Source organism: Emydura macquarii, unplaced genomic scaffold, assembly GCF_026122565.2.
Source record: "Emydura macquarii macquarii isolate MOO-44397 ecotype Brisbane River unplaced genomic scaffold, CSIRO-AGI_Emac_v2 contig_3287, whole genome shotgun sequence".
NCBI classification, from domain to species: domain Eukaryota; kingdom Metazoa; phylum Chordata; order Testudines; family Chelidae; genus Emydura; species Emydura macquarii.
This window is the reverse complement of record NW_027133424.1, coordinates 1,558,437-1,586,069: the sequence shown is the minus strand read 5'-3', so window position 1 is coordinate 1,586,069 and position 27,633 is coordinate 1,558,437. Positions and strand designations below refer to the sequence as shown.

General features: G+C 52.1%; 1 protein-coding gene across 1 annotated transcript; it reads right to left on the bottom strand.

Annotated features, from left to right (window-relative positions):
* Positions 1 to 80: 80 nt before the first annotated feature.
* LOC137142946 (ADAMTS-like protein 2) lies at positions 81 to 27,355 on the bottom strand. Its single transcript, XM_067532480.1, has 17 exons — positions 27,324 to 27,355; positions 21,534 to 21,609; positions 20,481 to 20,583; positions 17,698 to 17,843; positions 17,347 to 17,470; positions 13,892 to 13,972; positions 12,040 to 12,215; positions 11,326 to 11,752; positions 10,697 to 11,120; positions 9,883 to 9,989; positions 8,476 to 8,602; positions 6,226 to 6,439; positions 5,491 to 5,646; positions 4,821 to 4,991; positions 2,246 to 2,422; positions 918 to 1,062; positions 81 to 815 (listed from the first exon to the last, which is right to left on the bottom strand). Exons 1-17 carry the CDS (start codon positions 27,353 to 27,355, stop codon positions 697 to 699), a joined length of 2,805 nt encoding a protein of 934 aa, XP_067388581.1. The 3' UTR covers positions 81 to 696.
* Positions 27,356 to 27,633: the final 278 nt, after the last annotated feature.

Sequence of the window (27,633 nt, the reverse complement as noted above, 5' to 3'; positions counted from 1 at the left end):
TTGAATGTCAGAAATAAATGAGGACGTTGAAATATAACAAGGGCCGTCTCTGTTCTTTGAGCAGGTTTTACACTGTGCGGTGCTGGAAGCTGGCTTGGGGCACCTGTGCCCTCCCATCAGTTCCAACTCCGCCAGTCCCTCTGTTGCCTCCCCTTCCAGCCCCGCTCCCCTCCATGCCCAAATGCCCATGTGGAGAAAATACAAACGGAGGGGTTATCGCTTTCCTGTCAAATGGACTTATTTTTTTGGTTAGAAAATTGACCTTGTGGCTGGAGGGTAGAGCTACTGCCACAGTTGCTGCTGGCTGTGATACCTGCTGGTGCTTCTTGTTCACATCCCTGAGGCGCTGGGTACAGACCCAGAAGACGTGGTGCCACCAGGAGGAAGAGGAGCAACTCCTCGGTGCTGATGGACGGCAGGGACCAATGCCCCACACTAGCCAGGGTCTGGTAGCTTTGAAGGAACGACGGTCCCTTTATAAAAGGTCCCCTAAAGGCCTACGGGGGAAGGGAGGACTTATTGCTACGTGTGCCCTAGGAGTCCTTGCTAGCTGAGTAGGCTGTTCTCCAGAGCCTGGCTCCGTGACTGAGCACACCAGGCAGAATGGCTTCTGTCATAGAAAAGGGGTTTATTGTGGAGTCTGTCTAGGGGGAGCTTGCCCCTTGGTCTGAGAAGGGAAGTGTGGGCTGGCAGCCATCAGGGCGCCTTACTCCTACATGACCAGCAGCAGGCCTTCCTGTAGTACCAATGGGAGCACAGCTTCACCTTCAGCACCAGCCCGCAGTTGGCCGTCATTTTGTCTTCACAGTCTTCGTCTGGGGAGTGAAAGCAGCCACAGCAGGGGTTAAAACAAGGGCTTTGCCCCCCCTCAGCCTGAACTACCCCAGGCTGCCACCCACAGCACACCCTGCCTTTACCTGGAGCCTCTGTGGGGCACACTTGGAGTTGGCAAGTCTGCTTGGCGTCGGGTTTGGAAACCGGGTCACAGCCCTGTCCCAGGGCCTCTCCCTGGTAGCACTTCACCTCTCTGAGCCGCAGGCCGGCCCCACATGTCTTACTGCACTGTCGGAAGTGAGAGGGAGGAGAAACAGGCTGTGAGAGAGGCGCCTTCCTACCAACCCTCAAGCATGCCGCTTGGCCCCCCAAGGCAGGGGATGTTCAGGGGGTGAGTTCCCACCTCACGCCCCAGCAAGGCTGCAGCCAGCCCCGCACCTAATGGGCCTCGGGCATGGGAACTACCCTTTGCTTTCTGCGTTTCCTGTTGCCTGTTACAGACCGTTCCCAAGACGCTAGTGTTGCCTCTTCCAGCTGGCTCCCTGCATAACAGCTAGCGGCTCAGAGCCATCCCCCAGGCTGTGCTGAGAGCTGTACAAGCTGAAGAAAAGGGCAGGCCTCATTACCATCAGCTAGCATCGCCAGCGTTCCTGTGATTGATAGGCATGTCTGCACAGCACCTGAAGACCTGGCCCAGGGGCAAACAGTCAGACTATGGGTGCTCAATGAGCTGGTGAGGAGGTTAGAATTTATAGTTAGTAACAAAGGAGGCTGTAATGGGGCTGGGGAATGGGGCACTGACCCCTTTCTCTGCACTGTAGGCAACTTGTTCAAATCCACCCCAGGACAGGTGAGGCCTGAAACTGGGAACCAGCTGCTGGCCCTTTGGTGGCCTACGGGTCATAAGTGTGGTGGTTTCAATCTGCACGCATGGCAAAATACCTCCTGCCGCCCTTGCATGCTTGCTAATCAGCCCCCTGTGGGAGGGCTCAGCAGAGACGCCAGCCATGGAACGGTCTCAGGACCTGAGTGCCTGTCTCATCCCCGGAGGCGGGTCCCTCTGAGGCAGGACTGGGGTGCCTGTATGGGCCAGAGGAGACCTGCCCCCCTAGGGCTGTCAGTCAGGCACCTGGCGCTAGCATGAAATGCGCACAGCTTAAATTCAAGTGCAAGGCACGAAGAAAGTTGGCTTCTGGAGGGCAGAGCTGTGCGTCCTGCTGTATGGGTCATGGGTGCTAAGCTGTGGGGCTTTCCTCATCAAACATGGCCAGTCCTCGCCATCCACCACTAGCCTGTGGATGGAGCAGGTTTGGTGGGTCCCTTCAGCCCCAGCTCTGCCAGAGGCACAAGAAAGCAGAAATCCCCCCAGGCACCCTTGGCAGCGCAGCCTCGTCCTCTGTAGCATCCTGAGGGGTAGGCCCATCACCCCTTCCTCTCGGCATCTTTCTCCCAGCTCTTTCGCCTCCCTTACCTGAGACCAGGCAGTTGTGAACCATGTAGAGCAAGGCCGCTTGAAACAGGCTGCCTGCACCTCAGGTTTCTGGGCAGCGTTGCAGCGCTTGTCTGGATACTCCCTGTACGCGCCATTCTCCAGGCCCGCACACAGCACGCGCCTGGTCTTCACCCCCCGGCCACAGCTGGCGTCACACTGGAAAAGTGCAAACAAGCCAGCTCAGGCACGGTTACTAAGAATGCTGCACTCCAGCCAGGGGGCTCAGGCTGGTAGCCAATCCATCCTGCCCGCAGGCCTGCTCCTCCTGAGAAGGGTGGACTTTGAGGGCCTTGGAGCCAGGGCACAGACGTGTGCAAGTTACTAGTTGTGTGCCACGGTTACTGGGCCACCAGGTGCTGGCTGGGCTGGGGTGAGACTGGCAAGACCCCTGCATGAGCACCTGGACCCATCGGTGATGAGGCTGATGAGGTTGAGGAACCAGGCACAGGGGTCATGTTGTGTGGCTATTGGCACTGTTTCTTTACGGGGACAGCTACGCTAGGAGCGAGGGTTGTGAGTCCCCATGCATGTACATATACTCGTGCGACCCTCGGCAGGCAGCACAGAGCAGCTCCTGGGATTGGTGGGGTGGGGGGGGAGGGCATGCTGGCGTCGGCTGTTTTGAAAAAAGCGGGGGCACACAGCAATCGTATTGTCTGGCACGTTTGTACTGCTCTGCCACTGGCAGCCGCTGTGGTCTAGAGCAACGGTGCCTAGCCTGGGGGGGTGGGTGGGAACCCCCTTGGGGAAGAGGGGCGGCAACCAAAGATTACAGGGGGCCCATGAGACTTCAATAATATTGAGATCATTTAGCCCCCTGAGGCCAGCAACCTCAAGCCCTCTGCCGGCCGGAGCGGAGGAGCACCCCCCGCCCCCCGAGGGAGCACCAGCCCTGAGCTTTGCACTGGCTGGAGTGGAAGAGCAGCCCCAGCCCAGCCAGCATGGAGGAGCAGCTTCCCAAGCCCCACGCCGGCCAGAGCAGAGGAGCAGCTTCCCAAGCCCCACGCCGGCCAACATGGAGGAGCAGCTCCCCAAGCCCCACGCCGGCCAGAGCGGAGGAGCAGTCCCCCCTCCCCCCCCCCCAGCCCGAAGCCGGCTGGGCACATGGCAGGAACGGAGCAGTCCATGACGGTGTGGGGGAGGGGGTAGGCACATGCAGCGGGCAGTGGTGGCTGCACGAGGGAAGGCTTAGTGTCTTACGCAGGTAAGAGTCATTTATTATGTCATTTAGTGGTATTATCATCATCATGGTATGTGTGTATAGGGGTTATATATGTTTATGGCCAGGGCAGGGGGGTGCATGTGTTAACTAGTGGGGCTTTCACTCAAAACGGTTGGGAACCACTGATCTAGACAGGCCTGGAAGGGGGTTGGTAGAGAGAGGGTGGCTGGTAGCCAGGCCATGCTGGGAGGAATGGAGTGGCGGGGACACCCTCTCCCGTGCAGTGTCCTTGTCCCTAGGCCCAGCGTACCCCTTTCCCCTGATCACCAGCCGTGCCTGACTCAACCCCGCAGTGCCTGCAGCCGGCGCCACGTGGCCGGGCCTTCCCACTGCTCACCCTCGACCTCAAGTGGAAGCAGGGTAGGCGGAGGCCAATGCAGCTCGTCTGCTCCCGGGACTGAGGGATGCTCACAACAGCTCAGCGAGCACTGCAAGAGAGGCGTGCCACACCGGGACCTTGATGGCCCTGATTTCAGCCAGCCCACAGGCCCTGGGGGTTTGGCTGGGGCCCCTCTGCGGTGCTGGAGCAGCCCCAGCATCACTCACTGAGCTGAACTTAGGGGCCCTGTTCAGCGGCCCCCCCTTGGATCCGCCCCGCTCGAGGGGGGAAGCAGAGCTCCTCCTCAGACAGCCCGGCCCTCTGAGGGGTGCTATGGAAAAGACCGCAGAGGTCGAGCCTTCTCAGAGAGGCAGCTGGTGGCATTGGGGTTTGTGGACCGCCCCCCGCTTCAGGAACCTCCTGAGCTACCTCGCTAGGGGAAGGGGCATGTGGTTCTGCCAGCCCAGCCTAGCACCAACCTAGGGGCTGTCAACTGCTCAACGCCCCGTAGCCAAGGCCCCCCCAAGCGCCAATGGGGAATGCAGCCTGAAGAGACCCGCCCCAACTCATCTGGCTTTCTCTGCCTCCGCTATGGCAGGCTGCCCTTGGGGCGGGCAGGCGGGCAGCTGAGCTCTGTCCCCCTCCCGCCAGGTTTTGCTCTAAGGAGCAGGCAAAGGAACCCCATGAGCCGGTGGGCCATGACAGCGCAAAGAGCCTGAAGGAGCTGAACTGGCCCAGGGAGCTGAGGACATGGACCCCCAGAGCCCAAAGCTGTCTCCCCCCGGGGCAGGACCCTCCCTCTTCTCCCCAGGGAGAGGAACGTCCCCCTGGCTTCTTGGCTTCCTCAGGGCTTCTGCTTTGATCCTTCCCGGGGCCCCAAACACTCTCCCTCCAAGGAGCCTCACTGACTTATCCCAGCCCCCGTGTGCTTGTGGCAAGGCTCCCGGGCCCCTTCCCTGGAGACAGCCCCCCCAGACAGCAGATGGGTTGAAGTGAGGCCTCTCCAGGCTTACCTCGTCCCACTCCTGCTCCACCCAGTGTGCAGGGCAGTTCTTGTCCCCGCAGGGGTGGACAGCCACAGGCTTGACAGCTGGGTTGCACTGGGAGTCCGAGATCAGCTTCCCCTCCAGGTTGTGGCATGTGACAAAGCGGCTCATCCGCCCCTTGCCGCACAGACCTGAGCACTTGGGGAAATAAAGGGCATGTAAACATACCAGCCTGCGTCCTGCTCCTAGCTCTGCTGCTCCATGGCTAAATCACTCTACCGCTGGGCCCTAGCACAGCCCCCTTAGTTCAAGTGGTGCAGCAGCTTCCTGGCTAATGGTGTGTTTTCAGGCACTCCCAACTTTTGAGCTGACATTTTCCAGGCTCAGTCTGTGCCCAGAGGTGAATGTTTGTTAATCGTCTGGGCAAAAACAATTCAGCCCTTTTTTGCCTATCATGAATAGGTGAAAACTGTTTGCATGGGAGATAATCCCATAATCCGCCCTAAGGGGAGGAATTCCAGTCTCGTAATGTGCTCTGGGGGTGGGGGGGATTCTGGTCCCACAATCAACTCTAACGGAGGGGCAGGAGGTATTCCATCTCCACATCTATTCAGTCCCAGGCTACTAGATTTCTCCACCCAGCCCTCCAACCCCAAAGAGGCCAGGGGAAGAGGAAAAGCACTCAGCGTGGACTCACCGGTCCCCAGTCAGAGGCAATCCAGCGCCGGTCACAGGGGGGGCCTGTACACTCCTTCTCACTGGCAGGCTTCATGGCCTCATCACAGAGGTCTGGCTCTACTGAGCAGCGTACCTCCCTCTTCATCATCCCCTGACTGCTGCACCGAGCGGAGCACTGTAACATGGAGACCAGACTAGGTGTCAGTAAGGGGACAAGTCACTTCAACCAAATGCTCACAAGTTTTGGGGCCCAGCATGAGTCACTTTGGGCCTGATTTTTTTCAGAGCCGCTGCACCCACCAACAAGCTAGACTTGTGGGGGCCCCGGCATGCTGAGTTGGCCACCCAAAATCAATGACCTCTTCTGAAAGCGTGGGTCTTCGTGTCTCAGTGCCTCAGTTTCCTGAGCTGGAAAATGGGCGGTTATGCCACTATCTTGCAGGGGTGCTCTGCGACTAAGCTCACAGAGCTCCTGACTGGGATGACGCTACAAAAATTCAAATTGTCATACAAGCTAGCAAATGGGGTATCAGACTCCAGTCCCCTGGCCTGGGTTAGAATATGTAAAAGCTGGGCAAGAACACTGCTAGGTTCCCCATGATGCCTAACTAATGTGCTTCCAATCACGCAGACCCATCCTCAGCACTACAGGTAGGAGTGAGTGCACTTACTGAGGGCAGTTTTCCTCTGGTCATGGGCTACTCCCTGGTTTAACACTGACACGGGGAATGGGGTGGGCCACTGCACACCGTACCTCCGACCACTCGGAGAGCTCCCACTGGGGCCCACACGCCTTGTTCTTGCACACTTTCCTCTCCATAGGCCTGGCCAGCCCAGCTGACTCACACAGCTCATTGTACACGGAGCTGTCAAAGCCCGGAGCTAGCATCTTCCAACAGCGCACGGTCCGATAGTGGAAGCCCTCTCCGCAGGTCCTGGAGCACTCACTCCAACGGCTGGTCTCCCACCTCCAGGCGAAAGAAGACAAAGCACAGCTCAGAACAAGTACCTTGAGGGCCACGGACGGCAGAGCAGGGGGGATCTGAAACAGGTCGTTGGCGGGCTTCCTGGCTACATGGGAATTCCCTATAGCTCTAATCAAAGCGAAGGCTCTAGGGGACACTTACCGTCCTGTAACTAAGTAGAAGTTCCTCATCAATCTTCCAGCAGCAGCACTGAGGCTTGACTGCACATGGGTCTTAAAAACTACACGCCATGACCCCTTCCCAAGCGTAAGGGGGTTAACCCCTCTATCCTGCCGAGTTCAATTGCCTTTGTGCAACAGCCTAGCCTTACGGTGGCCTTTCAACTCAGTACCCTGTCCCCCTTTGCTCTCTGCCTTACACTGGTGTGCAGGGTTGCTGTGTGCTGCCACCTTCCACCGCTGAGGTTGCCACCTATTTTCGTGAGCAACATGATTCCCGTACGCAAAGGGCTGGGTTGTCACACAGTGTTTGTCTGAGCCAGCAGGAGAGGAAGGGCCTTTTTCCCTGGCTCAGACTGCGACTGACTCTTGTGGAGAACACAGGGGCTACTTAGCCACTGTGAGCAACTGGGTGGGGGCAGGTGGAGCAGCATGGAGACTGGGAGGAACCCTGGCCCTGCATCTACCAGCCAGAGTAGGTGAATGAGTTCCCTGGGGGAATGAACTGCTCCATGAAAAGGGGGTGGAGTAATTTATTCCCCGTCAGAGTATGGTGGGAGAGGGGCAGGGAGGCAGCGCTCATTCTCTGGGGTCCCTGGGGCCATGCAGCTGTTGGCCATCCTTTCCTCTTGGCGGGTTGTTAAATTCCTCTCTCCTGCATGACTTGTAAATTACATGTTCTGCTTCTGGCCCTGCCAATGAGCAGCAATGTCCTGGGGAGCTGGGAGGTGGGGTTATCCCGACTTGCATGACCTGCTACGGCAGCTTTAAATAGACATCAGAGGTTCTTCCAGTCTGCAATGAAGCAATGACACCCAGCCCAGCAATCCGCACAGATGGCAAACCCCTGGCCTAAGTATCTCCAGGGTTACTCCTTGCACTGTTGCATTAATATCGCCACCAAAAAATGACAGACTAGGGCAGCTCCCCTCCTCAACCCGACACTTCTTTCTAATATGCTGCATTGTGAATGCGAAGTGACAACCAATGTCAACGCTCTTGAGTGGGATCAGTCAGGTGGGATTTCTGTGTCCTGTATCTCCACCCCTCTTCTCTCGCACGCTTTCTCCGATGTAGATCCCAGCTGCACTGCGAGCGAGGGATGGTGCCCCTGCTCATGTACACACACACACACACACACACACACACACACACACACGCACCAGCTGGCGTGGCGCTAGCAAGAGTGTAAATAGCAGTGTAGTGTGGGTAGCAGCAGCGGAGGCATGGCTGAGCAGTGCTGACTACGAACCTATGTGAAACCAGTGGGTAGGCCCTGGGCACCTCCCCTGTGTATGAGTTGGGCACTCACACCCCTAGCTCACAGTGTAGGTCCGGAGTGTCAAACTCATTTGCTATGGCGGGCCAGATTTAAATTAAAACGTACTTCAAGTGGGCCATACATCCCACAAATCAAAATACTAGGCACTTTTGGAGTGCTGTGTCTTGTGCACACAGTGCTCCACGTGCTGCCGCCAGAGTGCACTGATCTCATGGCAGCGCGCGACGCTGTGACATCTCGCAGCGTCATACTCTCTGGTGGCAGCGCACACCGCTGAGAGTATGAAGCCACGAGATCTCGTGGCAGTGTATGCTGCTGCCAGTGGCTGGACCAAAAAGGTTGGTGGGCCGTATCTGGCCCATGAGCCAGATGTTTGACACCCCTGGTGTAGGCGAAGGCTTAGTTTCTCCTGCTCTGCTGGTCACGGGCTTCCCATGCATTATTCTGCCTGCGTGTTCTCGTCCCAGGTCCCACCTAGCTCGGTTTGATGCTGTGCATGTCTGTCTGTGGCTGGATACTTAGCTGACTGGGAGTCTTTCTGAGAGGGGGGTGGTCAGGGTTTGAATAGCTTCACGCACCTGGGCTGGCAGTCTCTCCCTGTGCAGAACTCATGAGTGGGTTCTGGGCGGGTCAGGGCATCACAGTACGCTTCCTCCACTTCCACGCCGTCGTACCGGACACACATGGCATAGGAGGTGCTGATGCCTGCTAAGCACCAGGAATCTCTTAGCCAAGAGCCATCAGTGCCTGCTATCCAACAAAGCACTACATTTTCCATCTAGTACACGGTCCCTACTGTATCTGAAACTCCAGTGCCATTATAAAAATACAAATATTCGACTGGATCACTATCCAGAAGAGAACTCCAAAGGTCAAGCCCCATGTGATGAGGCTGGCAGGTCATCAGCCAAGACCAGAACTTGACACTCGACAGCACGTTTACTGGTGCCAAAGACAGCCAGATGCTACTGAAGGGTTGCTTTCCCCCCATCGCTTCCCAGGTCCTTTACTCCTCGTCTCACTTTGTTAAGGCAAAAGGATGCTCCAACGTAAGTAAAACTCCCATCTCCCTGAAATATCGACCCTCACTCTGACACCGCTCTCCATGAGTCTCAGCCAGATGAAGAAGTCCTCTGCAGACTAACAGGTCTTGAATGTACCAGCTGCCTTCCCCCACCAAACATACATCAGCCCCTCCAGTCATCCCACCAGCATGAAGCCAACTGGTAAAGACTTGGAGCCCAGCTTGGAGCTATTCACACCAAAGGATTCCACCAAGTGTGAACCTACCATTCAGCGGGGCTCAGGTTCTTCTCATGGGCTTATAACAAAAGTTAAAAAGTTCAGCCCAAGCCCAGAAACATGCCCTCATCTTCCAGTTAGGGTAATCACATAGATCCTCGCCGAATGCAACAGGAGCCCCTGTGACCCAGAAGATCACATATACATGCCCAGGTTCTTCCCTTGCAGCTCTCTCACCTGTACCTGGGGTACAGGACTTGTGCCTGTGTGTAAACGATAACCCTTGTTTGTGGTGCAGCCGCATCCTTTATATCATCCTCTGTTTGCATTTGAAGAGGATTTAGTACTGGTGAAAAAGCACTTGCCAGCCCTCGAGAACGGATCCCTCTATTGAGCCCCGGACGAAGGACAACACAGACAGCAGCAGTGCAAGCTTTCACCACCCTGCCCTAGCCATGTGCCTCAACCCTGACCCAGACAGTGGAAGGGCATCTTACTCACCATTCCTAGTGGCTGAGATCACCCACAGGGGTGTGGACTTGTGCCAGCGGGTGTGGGGACACTTCTCCACTAGGAATTGGCCTGAAAACACTAGGTTATTTCACAGGGGCTATCAAATCACCTTCACATAAGTAACAGCTTCTGGTTGCTGGGCTGGACCATACGTGGGGACCTTCAGGTGACGGGCTCTACATTTCATTCCCAGTCCTGCAAAGCCATCCAGTCTCCTAGGCCAAACCTACCTGAAGTGCATGTGGAGCTGCAGGGAGCATAGGCGGAGACCTTCCACCGGTACATGTCAGCCAAGCTGATGTCATCATGGCCCAGGGGGCTCACATTGAACTCATTGCTGCAGAGAGAGAAGAGCAGGAATGAGCTTACTTCAGGATGCAATGAGTGAAAGAACCACAGCAGAATAATGAAAGCCTTCCTTGGGTACTCCAAGGGCTGGAGAGGAACCCTGGTGGCTCTGGTTCTTTTGCTCACTGCTCCCCCCAGCCCATAGGCTTGTGTGTATCAGGTAGCATGAGAAGATCTCCTATGACTGATAGATCTTGTTAGTGAGCGGAGCTCTGATCAGACCCATGGATTCGATGGGTCATTTGTAGGGGTCTGGACAGCCATTGGTTAAATATTCCTCCACTAGGGGAGTGAGCACACGATTTTTAATTCTTTAAGTGAATTCTGACTTCCTAGGAGGACTCATAGAACGTAACTGGGGCCCTAGTGTTAAATATACTTGTGTTCATCTCACTGATGGCTCCGATGGAGGGGAAAACTTATCCAAATCCCATTTAAAAGGCTCGCATAGGATGTGACCAAGCCCCTTTGGAGGAGCAGAGACACTGCGGAACATGTTCTGGGCGTTTGGACACAGGCTGCTGGCTTTGTCCTGCCTCCTCCGTCACCGTTGGTGAGGCATCCATCATAACAACATAGGAGTGGGAGAGGGGACACCCAAGAGGCGAACTCTGAGGTTACCATGGGACTGGGATGATCAGTTCTCCCAGGATGAACATCACCTGGTCTTCCCTCAGGAACCTGGCAGCATCTCACCTTTCAGGGCCAGGGGCTTGAAGGGATTCTGCCTGGTGGCTATTCCCGAGGCCAATGCGGAGGCTTGAGTTGGAACCCGGCAGGGGGCTCTGCACATTTGCAATCACACTGTAGTTAGCTGCCTCTTCCTGGCTCTCTGCCTTCGGGCTCTCCAGCAAGTTCTTAATGGCAGACCCTGTACGCAGCCCTTCCGGCCATCTAGCCGCCAGCTCACTCCAGAGCCCTGCAGTCGAGTTCTTCCAGCCCAGCTTAGCAGCCAGGTGCTGCCGTTCCCTGCAAAAGGCAGTGTTTTGTGGGCCCCGGTGACACAATCTCCTGAAGAGATGGAGCCTGGATGCCCTGATCCCGCTGCTCTCCGGCAGCTCAGGCCTCATCACGCTGTAGGGCATGGCTGTGCTGATGGAAATCTGATTTAAGCTGGGGGCTAAAGGAAAATGCAGGGGGGTTAATGAGCCCATCGAGGCTAAAGTAACTGCCCCCCCCCCCCCCCCCTCCGCCCAGATGGTAAAGCATCCGCTGGTTTCGATGAGAGCAGTGTTGGCCAATGCTGAGTGCTTCTGAAAGTCCAGCCCGTAATGAGCACCTCAGTTACCCAACCAACCACCTGGTAGCCAAGAAAACAAACCAACCCAAATCAGTTTCTTCACCTACTGCTGCCACCTCCTCCTCTCCATTTGCATGGTAGATTTGTCTGAGCTGCAAGCCAAACTTCTCTTCTTCCTCGTCCCCCGGTTCCCAGCCCCAGTCCCCAGCCTGAGAGGTGGCGTTACTCTGGAAGAAGTCCTGGCTGTTGAAGCTCAGGTCTGTGTGCTCTTCTCCGGGTGGGAACCGGTCGTGGACGTCATCCGGGGAGAGAGAGAGCCAAGTGGCATTGAAACCAGGCGAAGTCCCGGAGTCTGCTGGAACTGGGGCTGGATGTTTGAGCCTGGAGTCTGGGAGATGAAGGTAGAGAGGTGCCTCTAGGACTGGGGGAGCTGTTTGGAGAGCTGGCGAAGGCACATGGGGCACCGTGTAGTCATACGTTATATGGGGCATTTTCCCATTGAAGTTATAGTACTGGGGAGAGAACAAAAACCCTTTCAGCTCCTTTGCATGTATCACTTCTATTGGCTCAGAAACTTATTTGAACCACACCCTGACACCGGACGCAGAGAGTAACTGCTTTGTGGTGACCACCGAGGAGATGGTGTACCAGCATGGCCAGGCGGGATCCCCGCCCCCCAAGGAATGGTCTCACCCAGAAAGCATCACTTAAAATTCCCTTGCCTGAAGGGCACCTGTGCTCTCGGGGCTCAGAAAGGAGACAAGCAGGGAAGCATCCCAATCTTTAGCGCCTTACGTACCATGGCATTCAGAGACTGATTGGTAGGCCCCTGGGCAATGATGTACTCCAGGCCGTCAGAGTGCAGGCTCGAAGGGCGGCGGTACTTGAAGACTGTGCCAGCCACTCGGAAGTTTCGGGGATTGTCAATGGCAGAGTTCCCATTGAAGAAGAAGTGCCCAGCTTCATCTGCCAGTGCTGCAAACGGAGGAGATGGACAGGAGACTTAACTCCAAGCATACTTCAAGAAAGACAGGCCAACAGCAGCCCACGCAACAGTACTGGATTTACATTCGGGGCAGTATACAGCTGTCCCTTGAGAACAGAGAAGGGAGAGGGCTACCCTTTTGTTGTTTAAGGCGGCAGCTCTCTCTCTGCTGTAAGTTACAAGGATTTGCCACATCAGATCAGACAGGAAGTGGCCAACAGCTAATGTTGTAGAGGAAGTTAGAGGCAAAAAGATACAAATAAAATTGCTCACTTGGTCATTTGTACGTGGCGGTGACTGAGAGGTTTCTAAATTTCCTTCCTGACGCTTGCTGCATTAGATCTGGTAGCCCTTATTTTGACCTGTATACCTACCAGTGAACTGCCCTCTCGCTACCCACAAGACTTGTATGGAGAAGTACACCATTGCTAAGGAAAATCACCAGAGTGGAGATGTTGTCTTGGGCTCTGTGTGTCTGTGTCCTGAGACACCAAGTTGGGGGTGGTCTGCACTCACGCTACAATGCTTCACATTTCTAGTCCAGATTCTTTAAATCACAGTAATGTGTGAGGTAGAGGGAGCAGGGGGTGGGCCTAGATACCTTCTGAGATCCCTTTCAACCCTCATCTTCTATGATTCTAACACACAACGTTAAAGAAAAATAGGAGGTTCAATGGGACAGTGATAAAGGTAGAAAAATTTCACCTCCAGCGAGTTGGACTCAAATCCATTTTAGCTCAAAAATAGGGAGAGACCCAAGATTCTGACCCAGATCTGGCTTTCTAATCCCACCACCCCCTCAAATTCAGGGCTGTTTGGAGCCAATGTTTTAGTGTGAGCCTGTCTTTAGTCAAGTGAATTACAGTGGAGGTAGGGTTGGTCATATTATCTGTGATCCTCTAATGGCCTAACTCCAGCTAGCTCTCTCAGTCCTTTGCTTTCGGAAAGCACCAAGAAGAACCCATCAGCTGCTACCCAACACATCCAGAGAGCAAAGATCCACCACAAAGGACTGGGTGATACCTCAGTTGAATGGATGGTTCCAGGGGAGAGAGGCTCACAGATGATCTTGTCTGTCCTTTATTTCCTCAGGCCTGTATTCTTACCTCCTAAAGAAACACCTGCTGGAGGAGTACAGATATCCCCTAAGGGGCACTGGGGTGGTGGCCTCTAGAGGAATCCCTCGGTGCAGCCAGAAGGACTGCAGGGAAGTCAGGTGGAGACCCCGAGAACCCTGGTTCATCACCCAGTGTGCCAGCCCCTCCCTGCTGCTCCCGACAACCCTGAAAAAGGCTCACTCAGGAGCTGCGCTGCCATGGGCTCCCCACCCCAGTCGCCCAAGGGTCAGGAATTGCAGGGAGGAGTTACTGCGGCAAGGAGCTTGGGATTCTTGGTTCCAGATCTGATTCCAGTTTCTGATATCTAAAGGGGCTCAAATCCACTTAAAGCGGCTCCCCACCATCTTCCCTGCTCTGGTTTGACTTTACCCACTCCAGCCTGGCAGCGGTCATGCACAAGGCCTCCTGCACACGCTCCACTTCAGCTTTTGCTCTACCATCCTTTGCTGTCAGGGACCTAGCCTCTCTGCACCATTCCCAGGAGCACAGCTCTTCCCTGACTTCTGGGTGTGGTGACATGATATTCTTGGTGTTTTTCTGCGGCTTACCGAGAATATTCTCAGTTTTCCGGCGCTCGATGATGAGAATGTCTGTGGCGCCAGCAGGGATGTTGGTGATGAACACGTAGCCTGGGGAGTGAGAACAGAAGAAAGGATTGGGAAACCCAGCGTGGGAAAGAGATGTAGGCTGATCCAGCCTCAACAGGCGGCTCAGTGAGGGGATTGCGGTGTTGTCAATGCTCATGATTTTTGTCATGTATCCAGGGCCCCCACATGAGGGGGAAAAGGGTACACTTTACTGGGGCCCGGAGGCCCTGGGGGACCCGGCCAAGGCTGCAAACCCCATTACCATGAGGAAAAAATTGAGGCTAAATTGTAGATCATGCCTGAGGATATTTATAGAAACTTATTTCCCTGTATCTATGTATCTATTGTCCAAATCTTGTGAGATTTGCAAATCTTGGAGATTTGTAACACAGGGGGCCCGTGTTAGAAGGGTGTACTGGGTCTAAAAGAATTATGCTTGGGCCCTGCCTGAGTCTCACGATGATTGTTCTCATTAAAGCCCCAGCTCCTTGAGACACGTGGATACGTGATGATTTCGGCCTTCATTCTTCAAGAAAAAGTAAGTTTCTATCCCTTGTGGCTGTGGTGAAAGCTTCAAAATGTGCACCCTAAATGCTCACAAATGAGAAGGCAAATAAAAAGACCACCAAATCTAGTTTTTTTTTACATACTCTCATGATTTTAAAGCCCATTTTTGGTGAGCCTGACAAATGATTTTGGAATATTTGGGGTTGGCAATATTGGGATTGACTGATGGACTTTTGCTATGTTACAATGGGCGTAGCCAGAGGCAGCGTATTGGCTCTGTGTGCATGCAGGAGGGTGATGCTGTCCTGGAATTCCTCTTTTAGCTCAAGAGGCCTGTGTTTTTTGGAGCTGCTCGAGGAAAAGGGGTCTTGTCCCAGCTCCCCTTTGTGCGTGTTTGTTTGCAGTCAAGGGTTTTTTTTTAAATTTTTAAATCATTGCCTGGTCTGTTGCGTTTGAGCTGCTGCAAGCCTCAGGGGTACATCTGAGTTCTGAGTCAAACTCGGGGACGGAGGAAGAAGGTATCAGCTTTTGGTGCATGAGGGTGTGATACTACCCTCTAGAGCCAAGAGCACAAAAAGATAAAGGACCAACGACGGCCCAAGGTTGGAGCTGAACTAGCAAGGGCTGAAGATCTCATCACCAACTTGATAGTTTCCCCTTGAAGGAGAGTGAAAGGTGACCTGCAACGGCAGTGAAAACAGCTAGCAAGTGCACAAACCAATTTTACAATGATGGGTATAGGATGCCTAGAAGGTTGTTGTCAGATTGTATATGACATTAGAAACGTGGGCGTTCTCTGCCGTGCAAAAGTCTGTGGTAACTCTCTATGGAGACCTAGTGAAATAACGGTATCACAATAGACAAAAGACTATAATTTTCATTGCATGGCTGCAGTGGCATCTTTGCTACTGCAATCTAAATAGTCAAAACAACAACAAATAAAAGATGAGGAATTGTGTGTGGAAGAGAGTTTTAGTCACATTGTTTGACCCTTTTTTTGGTTTATTGTTAACACTTTTTAAACTCGGGTGGTTTGTTAAAAATCCAACTGCACCCACCTTACCCCATAGAGACAATGGATTTATGGCTTATTATAACAATCTATAACCCACTAACAACCCTTCCCCAGTTGCTTTCCCCACCTCACCCGCTGCCCTTCCTTTCCTCCCTATGACCTGAGAGGTGTTACCAGGCCACTTCACCTTGAATGGCCCCTTGAAATATGCTAACTATTTACGCTAAACAATCAGTTCCATCTTATATTTAGCTGACACACTCTGATTAAGGCTATGTCTATACTACCACTTATGTTGGTATAATTTATGTCACTCATGGGTGTGAATAAACCACTTATCTGAGTGACATAAGTTACACTGACATAAGCGCCTGACTGGACAATGTTATGTCGGCGAGAGAGCTTCTCCTGATGACATGGCTACTGCCGTTTGTTGGGAGAGGATTAAGTATGTTGTTAGGAGAGCTTTCCCATGTCGATTTAGAGCAGCTAAACTAGAGATCCCAGCGGCGTAGCCGCTTCTGTGCAGCTGTACTGCTGTAAGCTATCTAGTGTAGACATAACCTAAGGCTCCCAAACCTGAAGAAGAGCTCCGTGAAAGCTCAAAAGCTGGTGTCTCTCTCACCAACAGAAGTTGATCCAATAAAAGATATTATCTGCCCCACCTTGTTCTACCTTGCCCCTTCAGTGATGATTTAGCTGAGGTTAGTCCTGCTTTGAGCAGGGGGTTGGACTAGATGACCTCCTGAGGTCCCTTCCAACCCTCATCTTCTATGATTCTGTGATTCTATGAACGTGTGAGAGATCACAGTAAATATCTCAGTCCCCAAGAATCTTCCAGCAAAATCAACAAGGACCAGATGTGACAATCCTGATATTAAAAAACAAAAAACTATATAAACCCAGAAAGTAATACTTATATTTGAAAACTGTTTCAGGACTTCTTTATCCATCCTAAAAGCAGCAAAAACAACAGGCACAAACCCAATCCTCTGCAGGTCGCCTTTAAAAGCAATGATGTGCATTTTGGAGCGGGCATTTATTCATAGCTGGCAGTTGCTGCTGTAAAAGGAAAACCAACAAACAAATAAAAAAATCCCCTCCCTGGTTTAACTTTTTCCTCTTCCCCTAAAAAAGGAGAATGGTCTGCCACAGCTGTGAAGTGCAGTGAGGGCAGTTACAATAGGGCTGTCTCCAGTAGGGGGTGCTGCAGTCTAGTTCAATTACCATAAAGTAGAGTGAGAAGGTGTCCCAGACGCTCCTACAATCAATATTCTCTGGTTACCAGTGCGTCACAGCGCTGCTCTACAGCCCTGTCGTTCTGTGAGGGGGGAAGAGTGGGAATATGGAGAGGGGTATATGTGAGGGGAATTGCAGGGCCTGAAAGAGAACCGCCCTAACACAGCCAAGTTTCAGAGAACACTTACCCTCTCTGCAGCCTATAGGCCTGGAAGAGTACAGGAGAATGATTGCTGTCACTAAAAACAGCAGCAGACATTTACAAATGTAGAGGCCCTCCTCGTACAAGATTAAAATTCAAGCGCAAAATCAACTCAGAGCAGAGATAAAAGAAGGTGCATTGAACTCCTCACATCATCTGGCATGGGCAAGACGCCGAGATCAATAGACAAAAATAGCTTCCCCAGCCGTTTCGCATCATAAAGAGATGGAGGAAAACCTCACCAGTTTACCATACAGCGAACCAAGCTCATTTCCTCTTGTGATTAAGCTGAACAGACAAAATACCATCATTTTGGCTTAAATGGGGAAAGAAAGGCAAGGTATTATACAGCTCCTTCAGCTGGGATGTGCAGACTCTGCCCTAGTTGGCAGTAGGTGTTAGCAAGAAGCAACATCGGAAATCGTTTGATGGGCATCACTTAACAGGGTGTACCTAACTGTGAGATCCCCTTTCGGAAGCTGCCTGAGACCCGGTAGCAAGTGCTGCCGTCCCCTCCGCACACCCTGCATCTGTCCATCGTCTGGGATGAGTAGAGACTTCCATCGCACCCAATAGACTGCAAGGAACACAAAAGAAAAGAAGACGTTTCCAGAGAGCAAAAACCTAATTCGAGTGCGTGGCTGCACAAAATGATTTCCGCAGCCCAAACTTGGCTACACAGGCATTAGTGTGACATTTACAAAAACACTATACTAGCTGTCAATTTCACTCTACTGTCTGTAGGTGTGGTGCTTGACATGCCTTCAGCCTCCTGGTACATGGCCCTTCCGCCCAGTGCCTCACCTCACACTTGCCATTGATGCAGACCCCCTGGTACGTCCTTTCTTTGCAGGATGTGCCGTCCTGTGCTCGGACCATCAGCTGTCTCTCTCCGCTCCTGGTGGTGCACTGGAGGTCACAGGGCTTGTTGGAGATACTGGTGTAATCATCTAACGGGAGAGAGGTGAGATGGCAAAGGGCAGAGCAGAGGGGGCACAGGATGGCTCCAGGACTGACACTGCTCTTCTTCTCTAGGTCACTGGTTTACAGCTACCCTGGCTAGTATCAACTGACTGTCATCCCTACTTAGAGGCCACTTGGTAGCTTAGGTGAAATGATTTGGTGGGCTCTCTCCGCTACTTGGAAGCGGACTGGTGTCCAGCTTCTAAAGCCCACCACTACAACCAGCAGCAGTATAGGCAAAATCAGCTGGCTGAGTGGGTGTAGGAGACTGAACTCCCTTCTCTGCTCACAGCCACGGTGGAAGCTTGCGCTGTTGCTGGGCCTGTTATACATGTGCTGTGAAGACATGGAGGGCTCCAGGGCTCTTGATTCAGCAGCTTTCACCACCTGCATTTTCAGACCCGGGTATCTGGAGTTAAGCACCGAGGCCAAGATGTTCAAAACTGATGGGCGATTTCAGGGGCTCCACTGGAAACACCGAAAAGGGGCCAGATTTTCAGAAGGTGCTGAGCACCCACCCTCTGAAAACCAGACCCCTTTAGGGTGTCTCCCATTGGGCACTTGAAAACGGAGGCACCCAAGACCTAGGGTTACCACCTGGCCAGTATTTGACCAGTCTGGTCGGTTTTTTTACGGAGTTGCCAGAAAAATAATTTAATCTGTCTGGGTTTTTTTATGTGGATCTGAAGATTTGTATCATCATCACAATACACTGGGATAGCTAATGTTAAAAGGTTCTGTGTCCAGTTAAAGATGCTGCAGTGTTCCCACTTTCGCAGTTGAAATGATAACAGATCAAAACTATTGAAAATACAGCAGCTATCTGCCCACCAGCATGCAGGTGCACTGCGGTGTGTGCGAGAGAGGGTTTGAATCATGCGAGAGTGAGGAGATAGAGATAAGTTTGATAACATCGCACTATGTGTTATCTCTGTAGATACTCTAAGTGGCTGTTGAAGGAGGGGTTGTGGAGTTGCCTTGTGGTTGGGGGCTTGGGTTGTGGTGGGCTTACATGTGGGGGGAGAGGAGTTGGTGCTGTTTTTCTTGCACTTCAAAGGTGATAACCCTACCAAAATCACTAGCTGCTTTGAAAATCTTGGCTCTACATCTGTCCTTAACATAGGCTTGTGCAGCACATTTCATTAGGGTGTGCACCCGGGGAATTTTTATTAGGGTGTGCACCCAGGGAAAACCACAATTGCACCGGCAGGCCCCATTTGAATTACCCGCTGGCGGAATTCTCGTGACGTCCTAGTCTCCACCACAAAATCTCGCAGCTCCTTCTTTTTCGGCGGCAGCGCACTGTGTCCACCGAGAAATCGCTCGCCCTCCACTCTTTCGGTGGCACAGCGAGATGGCGCCGCGGGACACATCAAAAAGGTACATAGGCCGGATAAAAAAGGTTCGCGAGCCGAATCCGGACCGCGGGTCGTATGTTTGACACCCCTGCATTAGGGTGTGCCTGGGCACACCCGGCACACCTCGTGCACATGCCTATGGTGCTTAACCAGCAGCCAAAGCAGGAGACTGCTCTGAACCAGAGGTAGGGAGGTCAAAGAGAAGGCAGGGGCAAGAGAAATGCCTGCACCCCAGAGAACAGGCAGTTGCCAGGCAGGAGAATTCCTTCAGAGGGAGTAAAGGGAGACACCCTGTAGTGAGGTGGAGTGGCCTCCCTTCACCACAGAGGGGGTTAATTCCTCCTGGTGGGTGCAGCTAGGAAGTGCTGGGGCAGGGCAAGAGGTATATGAGCAGGGCCCTGCAGCTCAGTTGGGCCCGGACCCGGAAAGGATGCAGATGTCCCTCCCAGGGAGATGAGCCTGAGACCCGCAGTAGGGAAAAAAGGCAGCCCTCAGCCCCAGGAGCCAGAGGACCCAATGGAGGAAGAGACACCTGAGTGTGAGAAGGAGAGCCCAGGCCCAGTGGCAGTGGAGCAGCGCCTCCAGAAGCTAGTGGGAAGTAGCCCTGGGAAACAAGACGTTGGTTCTATTGTGCTGCCAGGAGGCGAGGTGGTAACCACACGTTTCCCCGCTGATCCTGTAGTGGGATTGCCCGTCACTGCTAGGGCCCTGGGTTGGGATCCGTGGAGCAGGGTGGGCCCGGGTCTCCCTACCCCCAGCCATGCTGCCCCCCTCACGTGGGGCTTGATGCACTCTAACCTTTACACTGGAAATATGGAGTGGTTGTTTGCCCAGCCTTCAACCAAGTGGCTGGAGCTCACGAGTGTTTAAGCGCTCAGCCCTTACCTTAGAAGGCTGGAGCCACAGACTATTCCTGTTCACTTCAACCAGGAGCTGGGAGCCATAGCCAGTTTAAGTGCTCAGCCCTCCTTCTATGAGGCCTGAGACAGACTGCCTGTTAATTTGCTGAGCCCTCGCCCAGCAGGTTCGAATAGCCAAGTGTGCAGTCACATCACCACAAGCCAGGCTGCCGACCACTTCACTCGGTGGGTGCACTGATCCCCCACCGCTGCCACCAGATGGCACCTTGGCCTGGAGATTAGGAAAGCTTACACACCCCCAAACCAGGGGGCAACTCTTCCTCTCCTATCCCCACCATTGACCAAGTTTCCCCAGGTACTTCTCCTCCCCCATCCCTCATGCTAAGTTAGTCAGCTGTGGACAAACCTGGGTAGAGAGGCATCCAGTGATAATAGCGCTTCCCAAAGTCCTTGCCGTTAAAAGTGGCGCACTGCTGTTGTTTGAAGCTGGCTGTGTTGGCTGGGCAAGGCTGCAGGGAAAGTAAAGCTAACATTATCTTCCTAGATCAAAACCAGCCCGCTACAGAAAGGGAAAACCTCCAAGGGATCCAAATTCCTCTCTCATCCCAGAGCAGTGTGACCCCCTTAGATCAAGGGCTAGGATCCACTGTGCAAAAAAGCTCCACATGCAGTTAGTACAGCCCGCAGGCCCTCCTCATCTCAAAGCTTTGGGCAGAAACATGTTACAAAAGGGGAGAGTGGATCTAGTGGACGGAGCAGAGACTGAGAGTCAGGACTCCTCAGTTCATCCCCTCTCTGCCACTGGCTTGCTCTGATAGCTTCAGCAAGTCATTTTTCTCATCTGTAAAATGAAGATAATTGTAAAGCACTTTGAGATCCTCAGATGAAAGTTCCTGTAGCAGTTTTACTCCTCGCTGACTATCCTAGTGGATAGAGCAGTGGTCTGGGTCTGGGTCTCAGGAGACATGGATTCATTTACCGGCTCTGCCTCTGCTTTGCTGGATGACCTTGGGCAAGTCACTTCCTCCTCTGTGCTTCAGTTTCCCCATCTGTAAAAGGGAGACTAATACTGACTTCCTTTGTAAAGCATTTGAGAGCTATGGCTGGAAGGAGCTAAGTATTATTCTTATTCTTATTGCTGTATTAATATTAATAAAACATCCATCTGTGTTTCAAAGGGGTTAGTGGCACTGAGTCAAGATTGTTGCTATTCTCAGCACTGGCCTTGTTCTTATCCATAAAAAAAGATCTTTAGTCACACCTGTGCGTATCTCAATTCTGGGGTGACCCTTGTGTCCACACCACTGTCTGCCACGCTCACACCCTTCATCCGCTTGCCATTGCCATCCAAATCTCAGGCACCCAGTGGGCTTGCCCTAGCACCGCAGCCCTGTGAGCCCCTGCTGAGGACACATCATTTCCCTAGGAGTAAATGGGCAGCCCTGGGAGAGGGTCTTACCTGCTGCTGGCACAGTTGGTAGTTCTTGGATTGGCCCCCACACATGGTGCTGTTTGTGCCCTGGGATAGGTGGAGCCTGCAAGCAGAGAAGAGCACGTTGTGGTAGGAGTGCCCAGTGGTTTCGAGAACTTCGAAGCACTAAAACACAGAGGCTATAAGACCGTTGTGGCCTCTGGCTTAACACACAGAAGCAGAAGTCAGGCAGTAATTTGATAGGCAGCCCTCTGCAGTAGAGCAGCAGGTTCTGCATCCGATTGTCACAAACAGACTATGTAAGTGCGTAAAAAATGTATTTCCAATGGCCCCAAATTTAGAATGCTCTCACTTACGTATAGCTTTAGGGATATGCGATTGGACAGAATGGCAGCATGATAGCACTGCCACCTTCCTCCAGGATGTGCCGTTTTCTCTCTCTGTCCAGCTAGAATGACTGATGAGACACTGTGACCCTTGGGGGAATCTGCATGCAACTTATGAATTCTGTTTGATAGTGGGGACTCACTGTGTGTCTCCATCAGACTGCAGACTCCATGTCGAATGTGGGCCTGGGGCCTGTCTGCCTTCTCTTTTGTCTTTTACTTCCATTTCAGGATGAAATCCCAAGGGCTAGTGGCACAAAACTTACAATGGCATGTCCTTAAGCCTTGATCGTCCTCTATTCACATGGAAGCTGCCAGGGATAAGGGGTTGGCTGACACATAGAAGAACCAGTCTGCCCAGGTGGGCTGGTGACTAAGCAATGCATCACCTGGTGCGGGATTCTGCTCACCTGATGTAGCTGATCTGCAGACTGACAAAGGGATGGGAAATGGTCTCTCTGCAGTCTGCTAGCCGTTTCGGGGAGAGGGAGACAAGACCAGAAGCAGGAAGTGGGAGTGAGAGGAGAAGCCTTGTGCAGGAGGGAAAGGGGAGAGGAAGGATTCTTGACTTCTTAAAAGAGTTTGACCTAGGCCCAAAGAATGCTCAAGAGTGGTGAGGGCACTGAGGCAGGTACTGATGAGTACGTGTTTTATTGTTTTGTCTGGAGTTGTATATTTCACATGCTATCTAAAGTAAAGAGTAATGGGGTTAGACTTTGCAAAGGGTTCTGTGAGTTACGTGCTATCATTTATGAATTGCTTCATGTGAATATGTAGAAGAAATAAACAGTAAACCAGAGTGGCCGCAAGATGAAGCTCTGGGAAGGGGTCTGCTTAAACAGTTGGGGTATCTTGGAAGGTCAGCACTGGACCTGGGAGCCCGCAGGTCACACTTCCATGATGGGGTAACAGACAGTCTGTGCTCAGGAAATGTGCCAGAGGCCAAAGAAAGAGACAGTGCTGGGGGCTACCCAGATTTAGAGAAGCAAAAGCACACAGGTCAGTGCATTGTACCCGACCACAGCAGCCTGGTATTGTGATATTAAAGGTGCCTAAATTTGAATTAGCAGTACCATTGGGCCCACTGACCCACACTTTGAGGTGGCGGGGGAGCTGACTTCATACACATGAACTTCAGCTGGTTAATCAATCTTCCTGGTTTTAACTGAGAAATCATTGCTTCACATGCACTAGCTGCTTGCGACACTGCGTCTTCTAATCCCCAGGCAATATAAGTTACAAGGGGAGGAGGGGTGTTATTTACTTTCCCTATTAAAAAAATCAGGCTACAGTGCTGAGTATTGGGAAGGGACACTTTACAAGGGCTGTGACACACTGCAATCCAGCGCATAGCCCACTGGCTCAGAACTCAGGAGCCCTGGGTTCTAATCCTGACTCCACCACTGACCTGCTGTATGACCTTGGACAAATCACCTCACCTTCCTCTTCCTTCTGTTTAGAGTGTAAGCTCTTTGGCGCAGAAACACTCTCTTACTAGGTGTATGTACAACCCCTAGCCTCATGGAGGCCTGATTCTAGTTGTGGTCTCTGAGTACTACAGTGCACCAATTATTATTATTATTGGCAATACTAATCATTAGAGCTGTTTGAAAAACTTCCGACGCAATGTTTTTCCATCAGATAATGTCATTTTGTTGATATGATCACGTGTTGTGGTAACGTGTTGACTTCAACACAATTTTGTTTAGGAAAGAAAATGGGACCTGAGCATCCCAATAAACTCCAAATGGACTATTTTGATCTTTTTTGCAAGGAAATATTTCAATTTAGTGTTTCAGAATGACTTTTTGTTTCCATTTTTAAATATTTTATATAACGAAGTCTAAATTAGAACAAAAAGTCTGAATTTTAATCCAAATGTTATGATCAACCCCAAACAATTTTATTTTATTTTGGTTGGAGGGAACTGTTGAAATTCTTTTGGTTCAGTTTGGTTTCAGAACGGCAAAGAAATACACAGATGCAGAACTTCCCATCAACCAGATAATCCGATTCCCACAGCACTCTAGTAATAATACCTAAGTGGCAAATAACAAGCAAGTCAAATACCCTGACTGGGTTTTTAAAGGAGTGGAATTCCATAGCCCCAGCAATGGGGCTGATTCTACCAAGTGGCAACTATCTATGCCTACACAGCAACTGGACACCCACGACTGGCGCATGCCAGCTGATTCACACTCACAGGGCTCAGGCTGCGGGGCTGTTTCAAGGATGTGTAGTCCTTTGGGCTTGGACTGGAACCTGGGCTCTAGGACCCTGCGAGGTGGGTGGGTCCCAGAGTGAGTGGGCTGGTACGGGCCAGCTATGGGTTTTTCTTTGCTGCCTAGACATGGTATAGACTTGGCTATATGTGCAGCCCCAACCCAGTCACGGTGGTAGAGAATGAGAAGCAGGATGCTTTTGGAAGCCAACCACCAGTGTACTGAGCCTGCTCAGGATGGCAAAGAAGTTGAGGTGCCTGGGGAGAGTCTAGGCAGAAGCTATGTGAAACTCATTTTTCTACAGAGCATGTTGCTACTACAGGGCCAGCTGAGCTATGTTATTGGAGTAAAAAGTTTCAGGGCTTCTCTCCCCCCTAGGCATAAAGAAAGAGGACGTCTGTGTAGGATGTCTGGTGAATGTGCTATAAGTACCCCACCAGGCCTGATCTACAGAGGATATGGATCTGTTGGAGGCCTGACCCTAACTCAAGCTGTGGCATCTTATGCTGCAAACACAGCATGTCCCTGCTTCAATTCGATCTATGTCAACTAAAATGGTGGCCGTCATATTTGCAATCCTCTGAGACTTGGTGGCAACTCTCAGGTTAAGAATGTATGGAATAGGTTAAGTAGGTAGATTGCTGCTAAGTGCATTTGCTAAAATAATGACAGGGTTATCGAATCTCATCTGTCGGGGCATAGCAGGGAATTCTTCCTGCATGTCCAGCACTGTACAACGGAACACCCTGGGGGTTGTTTTGGGTTTTTTTTGCCTTCAATTTTAAGTGCTGCCAGAGACAGGATATGCCATTAGAAACAGCAAGTAACGGCTCCTTTCCTGAGCCAATCCTATGCTCCTAACATACTCTTATGAAATAGAAGCCCTGTGACCAAGTTGGTCAGTTTCGGGATTCATGGGGCAGCTGTGCAGAGATGGCACAATCTGTTGCATGGTAGTTGCCTAGAAACGGCTGGGTGAATTTGCTGCTTGTGAGGGCAAGATAATGCAAACGCTGTGCAAGTTTCCCAGCACAGCACTGCCAACATGCATTCATCCTGGCCTGCAGCAGAAGTCGTCAGGAGGGAGCTGGAGTTATTGACAGTTAAGAAGAGGCCAATTTTTTGGTAGCCTGGAGGCTATGAGGGGGCAGTTTGAGACCATGGAACAAGCATATTGGCTCTATCTGAAGAGCATCGGCAGTGAAAGGGTGAAATAATGATCGAAACAAAGTTTGCATCGTGACACTTCAGAATTATCCTTCCCTTGGGATGAAACAGGGGAGGATTAGTTCAGGCTGCCTGCAAACTCAGGCAGATATCACTGCATTGTGTGCACTTGGCTCAGGCTTGGAAGGTTTTCTTGGCAACCCTAGAAACCTTTCTAAATTTTTGTTTTTAAATGCAAGCTTGAATCTGGAGCAAAATCCTGCAGCGAGGGGTAGATTCTGCAGCAAATTCCATGGCTGTGGAGACACACCAACACTGGCGTGTCTTGTTAGTGGCAAGATTACTTGAGAATCACGGCTGTCTCCAGACGGAAGGCACCTTGATACATCCGGATCCTAATTATGCAGCCAGTCAGCCCACATAAAAGGAGGGTTTTTTTCCTTTAGAAGGAAGGAGAGAGGAAGGGGGCCGTGCCTGGGCTTCCTCTGCTTAGAAGTGCGTTCATGCAGAATGGAAAGGAGCAGAGTAGAGGGGGCAGGCACAGCGAGGGCTCTGCATTCTCAGATGCCAGCTCTCATTAGCATCCCGTGAGTCTGGAGTAGCAGGTTAAAGAGGTGCCTCTCCAGGGGTCTCATTCATCTCTTTAGCGGAGGTAGGGGCTTCCGCTCCAGTCCCCTGTGCCGCCCTCAGTGGCAGACTTGACAAGAGCTAGCAATAGAGGCGGGCTGAGAGAAACGCAGCGGGAGTTCTCTGGAAAGCTGCACCGGCCGTCAGCCGCTGTGGTGTGAGGGAATGAACAGAGGGAGTGGGGCGGGATCCAGTCAAACAAAAGACAGGAGTGAGAGAGGGCACACAAAGGAAAAGAGGAGGCAGTCACAGAGATGTCACTGGGCCACAAGGCGCTGGGACTAATTGGGCAGTGTTATAAGTACTGACATAAGTTGCGGATGGAGGGCAGGTCGGTCTAAGTGGCTCTTGCACTATCAAGTAACTGGCACTGACTTGGTGTTCCAGCACATGGCAGGGAGGTGGGCAGCACTGCAATCAAAGCAACTGAGACTGGGGAAGGTGAGATAAAACCAGCTGCCTACGTCCCATCATCGCCCACACCCTCATGTGCAACGTGTAAGCATGTGCAACTCCACGTTGGGCCAATGTGAACTACAGCTGCTTATGCCAGGGCTGAGGCTGGTCCCTACAGAATTAACAAGTCGGTGTAAACTATGCACATTTTACAGACCCACTGGATGTCAGAGCAGGGCACGTTACACTACATCAACTTGTCGGCCGGCTTTAGGTGCAAAGGGACCAGGGAGATGAGACTGGTGGGGAGATTGACTATTTGGGCTGCCACGGCTCAGCCCAGTACACTTGACAACTCCAAGGTCTTTACACCGCAACATACAGTTGCCTGGTGTAACCCGTCGATCCTTCTTTGTACCTGCGTCACAGAGGATGTGAGTCTGTTACAGCTCCAAGCACCTTTCACCTCTGGTGGTATGAGCTTGTGCTTTTAGCTCTGGAGGGTTTCTGCTCAGTCCCTAATCACAAAGAGTGGGGCCATTACCCTAGTATTTGAAATGTTTCAGACACAGAGCTAAAACCACTGTGCCACCCCTCACTGCTCTGAAGGAAGTTGATCTCCATGAGAGGGGAGGATGGAGAAGGACACACTTTGTGTCATCCCTCCATGCAGCTGTTAAGAAAGCCTCTGAGTCTGGCTGCTGGTGGGCTGTAGGGGGCAGAGGAATCTGTTAAACATCCAGCCGCAGCTCTCTTCCAGATGCACAAATACCCAATTTTTCCTGCCACTTTGAATATCTGGTGGTTTCCAGCACACACAGAAATGTCAGTTCTGGTTTCTAGAGCTCTGAATCCTTCAGAGCATGTGAAATGCTCCACCCAGGAAAGGAGAGACACAGTCCTGGGCGTTACCCGCCTCTCTTTGCTGATGGATGCATCCAGCATGTGGGCACCTTATCGGTAAAGGTTTTGTGGGTGTCTATGGGTTTGGCGTTAGCTGGTGCTGCTCCATCACTTACCTTTGCCGCAAGCAGTGCCTCTCCCGGGACATCACTCCGCCCCCACAGGTACGGGAGCACGTGGACCAGGAGCTCCACTCCCCCCACCACTTGGTGACCTCTTCATCCCAGGGGCCAGCTCCTTCTGCTGCCTCACTACTGTCCTGACCAAAAACAGAGAATGGTTAGCTTGAGAACCCCACAGCTGCAGCTGCCCTGGGGCAGGGACCTGACATCTCCTAGGTGGATCTTTGCGGGCACCACAAGAGGGGAAGCTTAAACCTTTTAGTTTGGAGAGGATAATCCAGCCATGGTAGAGTCTAAACTCTGT